Source organism: Ochlerotatus camptorhynchus, unplaced genomic scaffold (assembly GCF_037179485.1).
Source record: "Ochlerotatus camptorhynchus isolate MF236.1 unplaced genomic scaffold, CSIRO-AGI_Acam_v1.1 ptg000398l, whole genome shotgun sequence".
Classification (NCBI taxonomy): domain Eukaryota; kingdom Metazoa; phylum Arthropoda; class Insecta; order Diptera; family Culicidae; genus Ochlerotatus; species Ochlerotatus camptorhynchus.
The window spans coordinates 641290-656065 of NW_027040885.1; the positions used below are offsets into that span (position 1 = coordinate 641290).

Consider the following 14776-nt stretch of genomic DNA (forward strand, 5'->3'; position numbering starts at 1 on the left):
GTTTCATGTAAATCAATTTCATAGAGAATAAGAGTAAGGGTAATACTGCTTGAAGTTTGCCATCCACTTTTTATCAGCACTTCCTCTCGTAAATTCCCAAGAGCCAATAACAACTTAATTCTCTGCTCACAGCTAATAGAGAGAAAACATTCCTGGCTATTAATCTCCAATGTTACCTACTTCAATTGATTACTTGTAGCAGTAAATGTGATAGAATCTGATAGCTTCAACCCTACAAGTGATAATGGCCGGGATTGTGGGTAGGAAAAATCAGTACCAATTCTAACATCGCTGTCGGTCCTCTAACCATTCGTCATTTATCGTCGTCAGCAAGTACTAGAAAAAGTCATTTGTCAACTCATCCCAATTCACATTATTTTCAGATTGGCCTGAAACATGAGTCAAACGGCTGCCATCACGAGCCAACTGGCTGCCACGACGATAACACACACCGAGAAGAAGCAGAAGGAAAACAAGCCAGAGGCGGAGAAAAACTCCACCGAAATGATGAGTAATGGGGGCACCGCTGAACAAGAGCAAGAATTCGTCGATCCTTTTTGCAACGCTGATAATCCTCAGATAATTACCTTTCAAGATGTTACTTCGGCGGCGTTCAAAATAAAGAAAGGAATCGAGTACACACCGTGTCCGGTAAGAAGAGAAAGCTCATTGACAGTTTTCCCATCCTCACCCCATCCATCGATCGATGGTTTTTTTTTTAACGGCTCTTTGAGAGTCTTGATAAATGAAGCACTAATCAACACTAATTGACGTTTTTATTGAAATTCTTTTTTCTTTTCAATTTGTCAGAGATCGCACCTTTCGGAAATGATAGATATGGACATTTACCTGAAAAAGGAATTCCTTCAGTTTACCGGCAGCTTCAAAGAACGCGGAGCCCGATATGCCCTACTTATGCTGACCGACGAACTGAAGAAGAAGGGAGTTATTTCGGCTTCTCTTGGTAACCATGCTCAGGTACGGTATTTACTCTGACAGCCCTTAGCAGAGGGTACATCTGTGTATGTGTGGGAGGAGGAAAGACAGCCTGATGTGGCATGATGTTTCTTCATAAATAACATTGTTTTGCTGGGGGGTTGATTTGATGGGAAAGCCAATGATTCCTTTACATCTGCTACCCGCAAAACACGATCAATTTCCCAGAAGTAGATATTGGAACATCGGTTGAACCAAATAGGAATCTTTAACGTTAAAAAACGGGTTCGAAGTTTAAACATAAGAGCATGCAACATTGTATCAGAAAGTGCTGAATGGCTGAGGATGAAAAACAATAAAGAGATGTTTCTATATTTTTACAATACACTAACAGAAACATTAAATCGAGACAAATGTGAATAATTCGATTATAATGCCCCCTTAATTCAATAACCATCAAGCGGTAATCATTCGAATTTATTTATGTGCGGTCAGGTATTCTTTGACGTTGCTGCTTGGGAATACTAAAATACTAGGAATAAAAATAAGGCACGATAAGACTGAATTGTGAATATGATTGGAGAATTTTATCATTATTGAATTTGGTTTTTAGCCTTTTTTTATATTTCGTACAAATTCTCCCTCTAGAAGTTTTAACGAAAGATAACAAATAAACTACTTTTTCTAATTTCTAGGGACTTAGTTACCACGGCTGGAAACTGGGAATTCCTGTGACAGTTGTCATGCCGTGCAAGGCGTCTCTCATGAAAATACAGAAATGTCGCAACTACCATGCTACCGTCGTAGTTCAGGTGAGTGTTTATTACATCGGTCAATGTTGATGTTGTTTTTTTTTAATAATGGTCACCAATCGACTCAGCTCGACGAGATCGGATAATGTCTGTGTGTGTTTTATTTGTTATAGCACGTAGATCAAAAGCTTCAAAATCCTGGCCTGTAGTGTTGTTTTATTGGGCTGTAAACCAAGTTATACCCACGTGTACCCCTGGCACGGCGTGGGATTCTTAACCACGTGTATGTATATATGTGCGTCTGTGACGAAATAATTTCGTAATTCGTGTTTCTCTACAACCACTGCACCGAATCGGAAAAAAAAATAGCAAAATTATTAATCTTGTGGTGCCATTGAACACTTTTCTATATTTTTGGAATCGTACAATCAGTTCTGAATATTTGGACGGAACGATTTCCATTGAGTACAAGTCTTGAGGCTAATTTTGAATCTTAGTTCATTTAAGTCAATTTCATCAGAATTCAAAAACATGGTCAATGACAGCCAAATCCCAGGACCACATTGTCCAAGTAACCAACAAGCCCGCTAATGGACCTTTTTGCAATATAATGCTGATATACGGCTAATATAGAGTTTTAAAGCTCTATATCATCCTTATATTGCAAAAAAGGACGATTAGAGTGCTAATAACGAGCATGGTGGTTACTTGGGTGGTCACATCCAAACATGATCAGGGTACCCCTGAAAAAGTTGGCCAGATTCTAGCTAGGACCAAACCCATCTGACGTGTTCAAAATAAGATCAATAAAGCTAAACCTTTGCTTAGGGAAGCATTTGTTTCTCTAATGATTCACTATGAGTAACTTAGGGTGGTCCCTGAAAAATCTTTTTTTCTACAGTAACTTTCTATACATTGATTTCTCGTAAAACATATGTTCCAGGAACTTTTTAAATTCTTATGGCACACCTTAGTTGCAGTCACATTTTGTTGAAAAGTTATAAACGATTTTTTACTTAAAATACTTATGGAATGTATGTAATGCCGGCCTAAATGCCCCTAATTTGGGTCCAAACATAAGTTCAGCAATCGACTAAATTTTCAATAGCGACCAAAAATATCCATTAGTACCGTCCCAATGACGCGTTCATCTAGATAAAATTGATAAATAACAGATTTTTAGAGATGGGCCCAATCTTAGATCCATAGGCCAACATAAGAGCCATTTCCCCTATTAGTTGCATTTGAAATATAATAATTTAATTTATTAACGTGAAGATCATTTTGGTTTAACTCTAATAAAGTGAAGATCATTTTGGTTTAACTCATTTGCACTTCTGAAAGGGCGTATTTTTTACTGAAAGTTGAGCATAGATCACCTACAGTAAGATATAGCAAACACACGTTTATGATACTTTTGCTTAAGGGGTTTTACAACAGAAAAATCGATAAATTGAAGCAAATGACTTGTGGGAGGTTTGGAGTTTTAATATTACAATTTGCTCCTGCACTGCAGTTTCAATCAGCTCAATACAAGCGTGGGACGAATTTCCATCATAAATTAAAACAACTGGTCGTTCATTCGGGAACTTTTGGAGAAACCGGCGCTCAAAGTAAATGGTGAATGTCCCAGCATGGCTGCGTAAACTAATCCAGGACACTCGTCTTCCTTCAGCTAGTCAATACGTTTTTCGAGGTCTGCCTTAGCTCAGTCGGTAAAGGCGCAGCTATAAAGCAAGACCGTGCCGGAGGCGGCTGGGTTTGATTTCCGATGCTCTCAATGAACAACTGTGGAAGTGCTCATAGAACACTACGTTGGTGGCCGGTGTAAAGTCCCACTGGGGACGTAATAAAACTAAAGAATAATAAGAAGAAGAAATATACATACATTACTAATGTTACAGTAACCCCTCCATATATGTGATTGGTAGTACCGTCCACCCACCGCTGTTTCACGGTTGTCCTTCCTGACATCCTGATTTTATGTATGTGATTAGTGTCAACCATAAACTAGTTATCTTCATAAAATCAGCTCAATTGGATTAAGAACAGCTGAGAAATAGCGGTGGGTGCACGTTATCACCCACCGCACATATGGAGGTGTTACTGTATACGAAAAATAAAGCTGAGAGAAAAAAGTTTCCATAATAAAGGAAAAATTGAGTGAAATGGCCCAAGACACATTTTTCCAACGCTCAGTGGCGTATGAGAATAAACGCAACCGATTCCCCAGAAATTTTCCCTTCAGAAAAGTCATTGTTGATGGCATAAATTTACCGTTCTTTTCATATATTTACTTTGGGGTAATTATGGACCCATTTCTACATAAAGCCCTGCCAATTTAGAATTGGTACGCATTCAATCGGATGTATCTCAGCATCTGTTTGGTTTAGAATAAAACGTTATCAGAAGAAAATGTTATGTAGATAGTTAGTGGAAATTTATATAAGGACACCTTAAAATGCATAACTCCTCCTAAATCTATGAATCGAGGAATTTTAGATCATGTGAACTTTATCATGATACAATATAAGCTTAAGAAACAATCAATTGCATAATGTATGTAGGAGAAATTAATAGAAATGTGATTTTCTCCTTCGGAAATAAATATAAGGACACCATACAAAAATGTATGGGAAATTGATCATTTTTTAAACATAGCATGTCAGCAAATATTTTGGCACCAAAATAATCAAAGAGTTAGCTCAAATAATCATTAAACTTAATTTCTGGCAAGTTTATGCCAGAAGTTCTCGAAAATAAGAAAAATCATTGGTGTATCAACAATTATAAAATATGAGCTATGTACATTTAGGCGTTTTTCGAGTAAGCTTCTGTGTATCCATGTCAATTACAATCAATTATTCAATAACTTCTACCGGATGGATTACCGCCAAACATTGAAAAAATAAGTTCAATAATTGTTTTTGGTTATTGCTTATTTTGGTGCCATCATAAGTTTAGACAAGCTTAATCGTGATTAGAAAAGAACCCAAGTGCGGATTAGTCAATCTGGAATCATGTTTAAACAAGTCTAAGCTTATTGTGGCACCTAAATAACCAATAACTTAGTTTAAATAATCATTGAACATGACTTTAGCCAAGCTATATGGAGATCCATCTTACAAAAAATATAGAACACTCGAAGTTAATCGCCATGCATACACAGAAACTAGCTCGGAAAACGCATAAACGTATGTATCTCTTATGTGATCATTGATGATCAACCAATGATTTTTGTGATTTTTGAGCTGCTAAATAATGTTTCTACAATAATCAATTTGCGGTACAATTTTGTTTGGCGTCCTTTTATTTATTTCCTAGGAATTTCCATTTATTGCTCCTACGCAGGCATGGAAAATCATTTACATTCATTTCATGCAATCATTTACATTCATTTGCCTCTAACTTTTTTCATCTACAGCATTCCGCAAAATGATGTATAGTGCTTTAGTAGATTTTGTTATTAGCTTTTGCCCATAACTCAAATCTGTATCTCTTATGCATCACGAATTAGAGCGGGCCGAACTTGTCACTGTTTTTCAGTGAATGTAAAATACATTCACTGAAAAACAGTAGTGGCTTCTGTTCGCTCTGGTTCGTCATACATAAGAAATACGGATTTAAGTTGTTAACAAAAGTTGTAGCTAATAACAAAACCTACAAAAGCTCTATACACCATTTTGCAGAATTCTGTTGATGAAAAAAGTTAGGGGCAAATGAATGTAAATGAATGCACGAAATGAATGCAAATGATTTTCCATGCCTGCTCCTACGTACATTATTCAATTTGTTCTTTCTTAGGTACATGATTTATAATTCCTTTGATTCCTAAAATTGGAAGTAGCCATTCTTTTCAAAGTGTCCATATATTAATTTTCACTAGTGCATTTGCTGTAGTTTAAAAATAAAATTTTGTGATTTTTATTTCTCTCGAATGAAAATTCGGACTTTGGGCTTGATACGTGCGATGAACTTCTGCACAAGCTGCTAGTCAAAGTCACCGGCTGCTATTTTAAAGTATCTGAACTTTTCCAACATTTCGATTTGACGGGAATCCGGGTAGTTTGGGGAGTTCATCCCTTTCTCAATGACGTCTATTCCATTATAGCGATACCACTGTTGCGCATTCTTACTGTAGTGGCAACTCACCAAATCTGGCCAAAACTTAACGAGGCCTCGTTGGGACTTATTGAACGGAAATACACGTTTTTCAGGCATTTGTTGATGTATAACTATCCGTTAAAATTGTTGATTGTGATGAAAATCTGAGTCTCCTGCCACAGCTGCAGATCTTTTTTAGAATCTTCTTTTAAAATCTTATTCTAGCCGGTTGAACGTCGCTCCACATCTGATATTAACATTAACATCTGAACAGTAATAATGATGATTATTCAAATATTTATCAAGCAAACTATATCTATATCTAACTATAAAAAAAATACAACAACTTCTTGCCCCACAATGCGATGAATCAATATATTATTAATCAAACCCGTCGGATTTATCACGTGCCACATGACTAGCTTATTACTGTTTCTCGTTCGGAGGATCTGATTTATCATTGAACCTCAAAAGAAAAACAGATTATCTTGGCGTGGTATCATAAATGCTAAAACTCATTAGCGGCCGGTTGTAAGTAATTGCTGAATTACATCACCAGCCAGCTTAGAAAGATTGGATCGAAATCGTTGTATCCATTAACAAAGTTAGGCCTACTTATAGAAAATCCGTTTCTTGCTACAGCGCTAATGCCTTTGTCTTGAGATGTGGCACCAGGTGTTTATTAAATGAATCGGTATTCTCATACTTCTCAGCCTTTGAGCAAGATTTAGATGGAGTTAATGCTTTATGATTAGTGAGAAAGTCTTGCCGTATACTTTTATTTGTCGAGGTAATGTTCAAAGCAATCGGAGCGTCAAGAAATCATGAAAATCAAATTCACTCAAGACTGTTGATAAACTTCATAACCTTTAATGTTAAAGACACCACTTGAATTTGATTGCATATTGCAATGACAACGATTAAAATTAAGTTTCAAGAAACAAGTTTGTCTAATTACGGTTGGAACCATTGTAAACTGTTCACAACAGAACATTCCAAAAAGTTCCTTTCAATCTCGAGCACGGTTAGAGAATGTCACCAACATTGAGATTGTTTTCCGTTGCAGGGTGTTGATATGTGTGAGGCAAAAAAGATTGCCCTCAGAATGGCTCACGAAACGGGACTGACGTACATCAACGGGTACGACCATCCGCACATCATGGCAGGTCAAGGCACAATAGGATTGGAAATTGTGGAGCAAGTGAGCGACATTGACGCCGTGGTTGTCCCGGTTGGTGGAGGCGGACTCATCGCTGGAGTTGCTACCGCCATTAAGAGCTTGAGCCCGCAAACCAAAATCATTGTAAGTTTACCATAGCTCGGTCCGAATGACTAAAATCGCAATGATTGTAATTTTCAGGGTGTGGAGTCGGAAAAGTGCCCCAGTTTCACAAAGGCATTGGAAAACAAAGCACCAATATACACTCCCAACAATGCAACGTTAGCCGATGGTTTGGCTGTGCCGCAAGTTGGTTATAATGCATTTGCCACGACCATACCCTTGTTGGACAAAATGATAGTAGTGAAGGAAGAGTGGATTGCTCTGGCCATTTTGAGATTAGTCGAGTTGGAAAAATGTGTTGTCGAAGGTGCTGGGGCTTCGGGATTAGCCGCAATTCTCGCTGGTCATTTGGATGAGTTCAAAGGGAAGAGGTAACAATTATTTTTCTCTTTATCGGGAGTGTTTCTCCGGTTTGCGGCTAAAGTCATTTCTTCTATTTGCTTCAATAGAGTTGTCCTACTGGTATGCGGTGGAAACATTGACACTACCATGTTTGGTCGATGCTTGGAGCGTGGTATGGCGGCAGAAGGTCGATTGCAAAGGTAGGTGCTCTCTTCTTTTCCCATTTTAGCCACACAAAGGATATTGCGGTTTCAGAGCTTCATATTAACGAATGTCGCCTCGTTTGTAGATTCACCGTTCGGGTCAGCGATGGCCCTGGAGGGGTGTCAAAGTTGTGCAACCTGTTGGCCAATCTTGGCGTTTCGATTAAAGATATAATGCATGAACGTGCCTTTATTCGAGACGTGAATTCTGTTGAGGTAAGTGTAGCACACAATTGGGGGAACATATTTCATAACGGGATTTGTTTCACATAGATAGATGCAAATGGAATTAATGGGAAAATGGTCGAAAATTTGTCCCGGACAAAAACGTGACGCAACTGAACCATCGACGAATCCAACCTACATTAATATTGCACTGTGGGCCATCAAACTCATATTCAGAATTCACTCATACACTTTCGTTTGTAATTCCACTTTCGAAACTGCATGCAGCGAAAGGAAACATGAAGTAATACCCTTCGTAAGAAGTTATGTCCTTTGTCTGTGCAAAAAAAAAAAAAAACTTACGTTGTCTTACCCTGGGGTTAACTCGAATCCAATTTCAAATTGCCGTACCTCAGCGGTTTTTCAATGGATTTTTTTTTAAATTTCAAACGTTTTACATATTAAATGTAGTGTACTAAGTTAAAACTGGACCTGTGGAGTTTTCGACGGATGTTACCAGAACACGCAAGACATAAAATTGAGGGGAAGACTGACAAGGCATCAACCTTATTTGATGCTGAATGCCAATTTGCTTTAAACTGTTTCTCATTTCCAACTGTTTTCTGAGTTTTCTGGAGGTTCCGCTTATCGATTGCCCAATATTTTTCAATTGGACGCAGCTCCAGCGAGTTTGGAGGGTATTTGTCATTGGACACGACTGGCACGTTGTTGGCGGTATACCGTTCATGAGCCATTTTCACGTAGTCAATTTGGATGCGAGGTCTGGCCAAAACAGCACAGAATAACTGTGATTTTTTCTAAAAATGCAACAGGCGTTTTTGCAAACATTCCCTTACATAAATATCTTGGTTAATCGTGCCAGTTGTCACGAATATTCCGATTTTCATCCCACATGTGCAAATCGCCTGCCAAACCAAGTATTTTTTCGGGAACTTTGACAACTTGTTCTGCTTTTCTTATCTTGAACCTGTCCTTTTCCGGGAGCCGTGTAAAAATCTTGACCTGGGAGCTGCTTGAAATCCGCATTCACGTATGTTTCATCGTCCATTATGACGCAATCAAACTTGGTCAACAATGGCGTGTATAACTTACGTGCTCTTGCTTTGGCCGTGGTGTTTTGCTTATCATCACAGTCCTGCATCTTTGCGCTGTTGTGTGCGATCTTCCCAGCTTCTTTCCAACATCTCTGATGGAAAGGTTAGGATTACGCTTAAACACGCTGGGTTCTTTTCTACGGGTCGCTGCGGCATCCTGGTTTCGGTTTCCTCTTGATCCTGGTTTCCCAGCATTCGAGTATTTAGAGTGACAGAATGCATCGTTTGATAGGGGAAGCATTTCAAACGTACTATTTTAAACTATTAAATGAAATACTAAACAAATAATCTAACAACAATTTCATGGCAAAGGATTGTTGAGAAAAGAAAATTGAACGGTTTAGTGATCAACTTCACCTCAATGATGATGTTTGGCGGTGAAACGAATCTTTTGAATCCGGGAATTTTATTACGGCAGATTGATCGAAATCGAAAAAATTACAAATTCCTGATAATATGTTATATTTTGTGCACAAATATAAAGATTGCATTACGCTTACTTTTAGTGATTCGCTCCGCAATAATTAATTTGCATAGAGCAAAGATATTATGGTAATAAATTAAGGTTTTCTACAGCTGTAGGTAGCTATTAGATGTATATATCGATATGTTTAGTTATAAGTTCAATAATTTTCCTGCTAGTTCACACCTTAGATAAGTTCAAAGTAGTATAAGTTAATCAAGATACTGCAGTCTAGCTCAATCGACACGTTAGATACTGATAGTTTTTATGTTTAATAGTATAAATTAGGTTGATTAAGGTAACACCGTTCGCGAGTAGAATTAATTTTACTTTTACTTCGTCGATTGAGCTATTGTTCCCGCTTGTTTACATATTTTACCCATCAACCGCTTGACTTTCATACGATCGACGATCCTGACCAACACAAGGGTGTGGTCGCGTTGACGTGTATGCGTTAGTCAAAGTGGTAGCGGTAGGGTTGCTGGGGCTCGCCGGGCCATTGGACGTGGCGGGATTAAGTTCACCCCGTTTTACGGTGCCATGTTGCGCGACAGAAAGTGACCAGGACAATATTGCGCAACATAAAATATGTGGTAAGACTTGAAAAAGTTGCAAGGCATGGACGATTCGGTACAACAGGTGACACGGTGTTCATAAACCAACAAGTTGAAAATATGAATTAAACTTCTCTGCAACGAAGGTTGCTTCGACTCATTTCGTTTGAAAAATTGTAAATCATTGTCAATTTTTTTTCCGTTTACTCATAATGAGTATTAACCAATCATAAAATTGCTGATTGTGACGTTCAGAAAGCGAGTTTGACTGGTTTTTAGTGTGTCAAAAACATACTTTACCGTAGAACCCCTACATAAGTGCCCAATGGCGTGACGGTACCAGTTAAACAAATTCTAAATAAGTGAAGTGTAATTTCCATTTTAGCTATTCAAACTAACGGGGTTCTACGGTACAACCTATTCTTGTTACTTTCAAGCAAGGTGGCTTCCACTCACTTTGATATAAAAATGTTTTTCGTTATAATCAAATCATTTGATACTTTAATAATATTTTGTACTTGTGTTACAAGAAGAGGTTGTAAAGAATGTGTTTGACACATAAAAGCTGCCAATTCTGCTTTTAGAAAGCCACAATCAGCGCTTTTATGTCTCGTGAGCGTTCACACAGAGTGATAAAATAAAATCGCTGATTGTGACTCGCTGAAAGCGAAATTCACAAATTTTATTTAATTAAAAAGTACAAAATATCATCATAACATCTAATGATTTCAAAATCCTGAACAAAAATTTGAATGGCAAAAAGTGTCGAAGCAACCTTGTCTGCAACTTAGTGTGAAATGGGTTACAACATAAAATTCATTCCGAAAACAGGTAAAAAGTTCACAATTGCTTCTTACCTATATTTTCACTTTTTCACCTCAAACATCCAGGGCACATTCAAATTACGTGTCTAACTACGAATCGTTTGTTAATTTTATACCCCTTGACATGCTTTAAATTTAGAACGAAAAGCGTCCACTCCTTGTTGGCCCACTGCAAATTGAGCGGTTTTCCTCTCGTATTCATCCCATTACTCATTCTCTATTCGAAACATGTGTACCATTTCAGATGACGACGACTACAGCCAGGCAACGGGTGCAATAATTTGTATTTTCTGTTTGTTGTAGGTCAAAGTTATCTGCGAGACACGTGACTGGGTCCATTCGCAAGAGATGCGGAAAGCACTGCAGGAGACGTATGCGGAAGTGTACTTTTACGAAATGCCGATGGCTATTTGAGCGTTGTTAGAGGAAACAAAGGGTACGGTGAGCCAGTTTATTCAACTGAGCTTATCGGTTCATTCACACATATGTACATATAAAGGAATAAAAGCAGAATAAACCATGTTCCTTATGTTTTCAATTATGTTCTTTGATGTTCTTTGAGTTGTTTCTTACATATGACCAGACAGTGATGGAAGCTTCACATGAGAATAGATCCCTGTTGGGAATTAACTTCAACGTATTCTGATGCATGCGAATAAATAATGTTTATCCACAGCAATTTCTCCTGATTAGATTAAAGGAGTGATAAAAGAAGATAGGATTGAGTCCATAAATTAAATAAATTTTTAGTCTGCTTTAGACTCACATAATTTTTCTATAGTTGCCTTGTGCATTTACAATAAAAAATACCCCCTTTTTTTTCCTCTGTTCGGGACATAACACCACTGCGACCAGTAATTTGATCTATTGTAGTATATCCCGTATCCTTAGTTTAGTGAATGTCGTATTACTCCATCACTATTGAGAAATGATGAAGTATTCGGTTTTGATACAGTTGTCATTCTTGCCTTCATCGCACGGAATCGATTCTAACTGAAAGGTTCCGCTATTTATACCCTTCGGAGTGTTGAAACACCCTCCATTAACATTCTCTGCTTGTTCGTCAAGCAGTACAGTCCGGTATTGGCTCGCTCTGTCGAGTTGTTCGATAGTTATTCCAAACGTTTATTCGCGTCGTCAGTAGTGTCGGTCGCATCGTGTGATGGGAAGACAGCGCTCCCGGAGCAGGCTCCGTGAGAAAACGGAAAAGATCAGTGGTGAGTGTAGCACGAGTGTACCTATTTCAAATAGGTACGCTACTCTTCCCACCGATGTTGGAAATACCACCTCCGCCACGGTGAAGCGATCCAAGAAGAGGAAGAAAAACCAAGGCCAGTCCGATGGTGCGAGTGGACGTGATGACGTCACAGCAACAAACGCCAGCGACATCGGTGATTTCGGCGACACCATCGACAACGAAAATTCTGCCGGCCCGAGTGCGGCAAAAGTGAAGCTACCTCCATTGGTGGTAAAAAATGCTCATCTTAATGAGCTCATCGCGGATCTAGCGACGCTGGGCGTTAAAGCCGAATACAAGTTGGGCAGAGTCGGTACCAAGGTGGTGCTCCGTACCAAAGCGGAGTATGACTTGGTCGTCGCCCACCTGAGGACTTCCAAGGTGGAATTCTTCACCCACGACATTCCCGGTGAGAAACCATTCAAGGTCGTCATCAGGGGCCTACCAAACTTCGACCCGAAGTTTATCGAAGCTGAAATCAGGGACCGGTACAAGCTGGCCCCAAGTGCCGTCTATCGGATGACAAGAAGAGACGAGAATGTGAAGGCGTATCCGGATTGCCTTTTCCTGGTACACTTCCAGAAGGGAACGGTGACGCTCAACGCGATGAAAGCCATCCGCTCCATTAATTGCATCATCGTCCGCTGGGAGCCATACCGTGGCGGCCATCGCGATGTGACTCAGTGCCAACGGTGTCTGAACTTTGGACACGGCACCCGCAACTGTAACATTAAGCCACGCTGCGGCAATTGCGCTCAAGACCACGCCACTTCCGACTGCCCTGCGGATGAAGCCGTGGCGTTAAAATGCGCCAACTGTGGTGGTGCTCACCAAGGTTCCGACAGACAGTGCTCCAAACGTGAGGACTTCATACGCATCCGAAAACAGGCGGCAGTTAACAACCAACCAGGACGCAAGAAGGACAAAGTCCCGGCATTTCGGACGGAGGATTTCCCGCCTCTTCGTGCTCCTCAGCAAAGGCAAGCAAATTCGCGGGTGCATTCCGCTCAAGCAACTTCTGGTGATTCTGCTGGCCAAAGCTCTCCATCCCCCCCTGGATACTGGAGACAACCACCAGCGCAAAACAACAACCCCGATCTGTTTTCAGCGGATGAACTGGTGGAAATTTTCGTCAACATGACCGGTGCTCTACGTAAGTGCCGCAATAAGCCCGAACAGATCCAAGTGCTCGGTAAGTTCATCATCCAGTATGGCGTCTAAACCGCTAACCATCGCTACTTGGAACGCTTGCTCTGTAAGAGCAAAACAGATTGAGCTTGCCGACTTCCTCCGCAAGCATAGCATCGACGTGGTTCTTCTAACCGAGACCCACCTAAAGTCCGGTGACAGCTTCTGGTTGCCTGACCACAACATTATCCGGCTTGATCGCACCAGCTCCAGGGGGGGTGGTGTAGCGGTCATCGTCAGAAAGGGAATCAAGTTTTGCACTCTGCCCCACATCCGCACTTCTATCATCGAGGCCATTAGTGTGGAGGTGGAATCACCAACTGGAAACATCCGGTTCATCGCTGTTTACTGCCCACGCCAGTGTACCGCAAGCAACGGATTAGGAATCCAATTCAAGAAGGACCTGACCGCCATCACCTGTACTAGCTCCCGATTCATCGTTGGAGGCGACCTGAACGCCCGCCATGAAGCTTGGAGGAACTATCAGAGGAACCGGAACGGATGTCTATTGTTCGACCACGCACAACATGGTCTGTACACTGTGCAATTTCCGGACGAACCAACTTTCATCTCTCCGGCGGGAAATCCCTCCACGCTGGACTTTTTCCTGTCAAACATCGGACTATCCAAGCCGGAGGCGCACAACGATCTCAGCTCCGACCACCAACCGGTGGTGACTGAAGTCGGTGTCAATGTGGTTCCTGCTAGAAGCTGCCTGCGTAAAGACTACCACCATGTCAACTGGGTGCTGTACGGACGAATGGTGGACAGCAACATCGATGAAAATCCACTACTCAACACCGTAGATGACATCGACCGGACGTTGGAAGGGCTCCAACAGGCCATATCCATGGCTGACGAGGCATACGTTCGACAAGTTCCTGTGAGGGGTAAGTTTGTTGCTATTGATTCCCACACCCAATTACTTATTCGGTTGAGAAATGTTCGTAGACGCCAGTTTCAGAGGACTGGAGATCTGGGCAAAAAACGTGAAATGGCCGATCTGAATAGGCAGATTGCTTCCAGAATGGACTCACTCCGAAATGAAAGTTTCGGGCGTGTTGTCCAGAATCTGGATGACCGCTCCAGACCATTCTGGAAGGTAGCCAAGGTCCTGAAAAATCATCCCAAACCCGTTCCACCTCTCAAAGTCGAAAATGATGACGATCGGCTTTTAATTACCCCACAGGAGAAAGCAAATGCGATCGGCAAGCATGTCGCTTCATCGCATTTGCTTGGCTCGACTATCCAAAGTCCGCTCGATGATCAGGTTGCGCAATGCGTTCAAAACCTAGATACCTCCCCTTGTGTCGTGCCTCCGGCGGATATGATTACAGTACAACAAATTTGCTCAGCGCTGAAATGCACCAAGAACATGAAGGCTCCCGGGTTTGACGGTATATTCAACTTGATCTTGAAGAGACTCAGCATGAAAGTGCAGTCTCTTCTAACCGCTATCTTCAACAGATGTTTGGAACTGCACTACTTTCCAAGCATCTGGAAAGTAGCAAAAATCATACCGATCCGCAAACCCAGTAAGGATCCAACATTGTCTTCAAGCTACAGACCTATCAGCCTCCTTTCAGCGCTGAGCAAATTGTTCGAGAAACT

The 14776-nt window shown here is 40.6% G+C and overlaps 1 protein-coding gene across 1 annotated transcript; it reads left to right on the forward strand.

The window, feature by feature from the left end:
* The first annotated feature begins 360 nt into the window (after nt 1-360).
* On the forward strand, nt 361-11220 carry LOC135710668 (L-threonine ammonia-lyase-like). Its single transcript, XM_065233310.1, has 8 exons — nt 361-651; nt 811-978; nt 1632-1748; nt 6859-7095; nt 7153-7445; nt 7524-7616; nt 7706-7835; nt 11044-11220. Exons 1-8 carry the CDS (start codon nt 397-399, stop codon nt 11152-11154), a joined length of 1404 nt encoding a protein of 467 aa, XP_065089382.1. The 5' UTR covers nt 361-396; the 3' UTR covers nt 11155-11220.
* The last annotated feature ends 3556 nt before the right edge of the window (nt 11221-14776 follow it).

Coding starts and splice junctions, on each gene's coding strand:
- LOC135710668 (XM_065233310.1), top strand. CDS start 397: ATGAGTCAAACGGCTGCCATCACGAGCCAACTGGCTGCCACGACGATA. Junction 652..810: donor TCGAGTACACACCGTGTCCG/GTAAGAAGAGAA, acceptor TCAATTTGTCAG/AGATCGCACCTTTCGGAAAT. Junction 1,749..6,858: donor ATGCTACCGTCGTAGTTCAG/GTGAGTGTTTAT, acceptor TTTCCGTTGCAG/GGTGTTGATATGTGTGAGGC.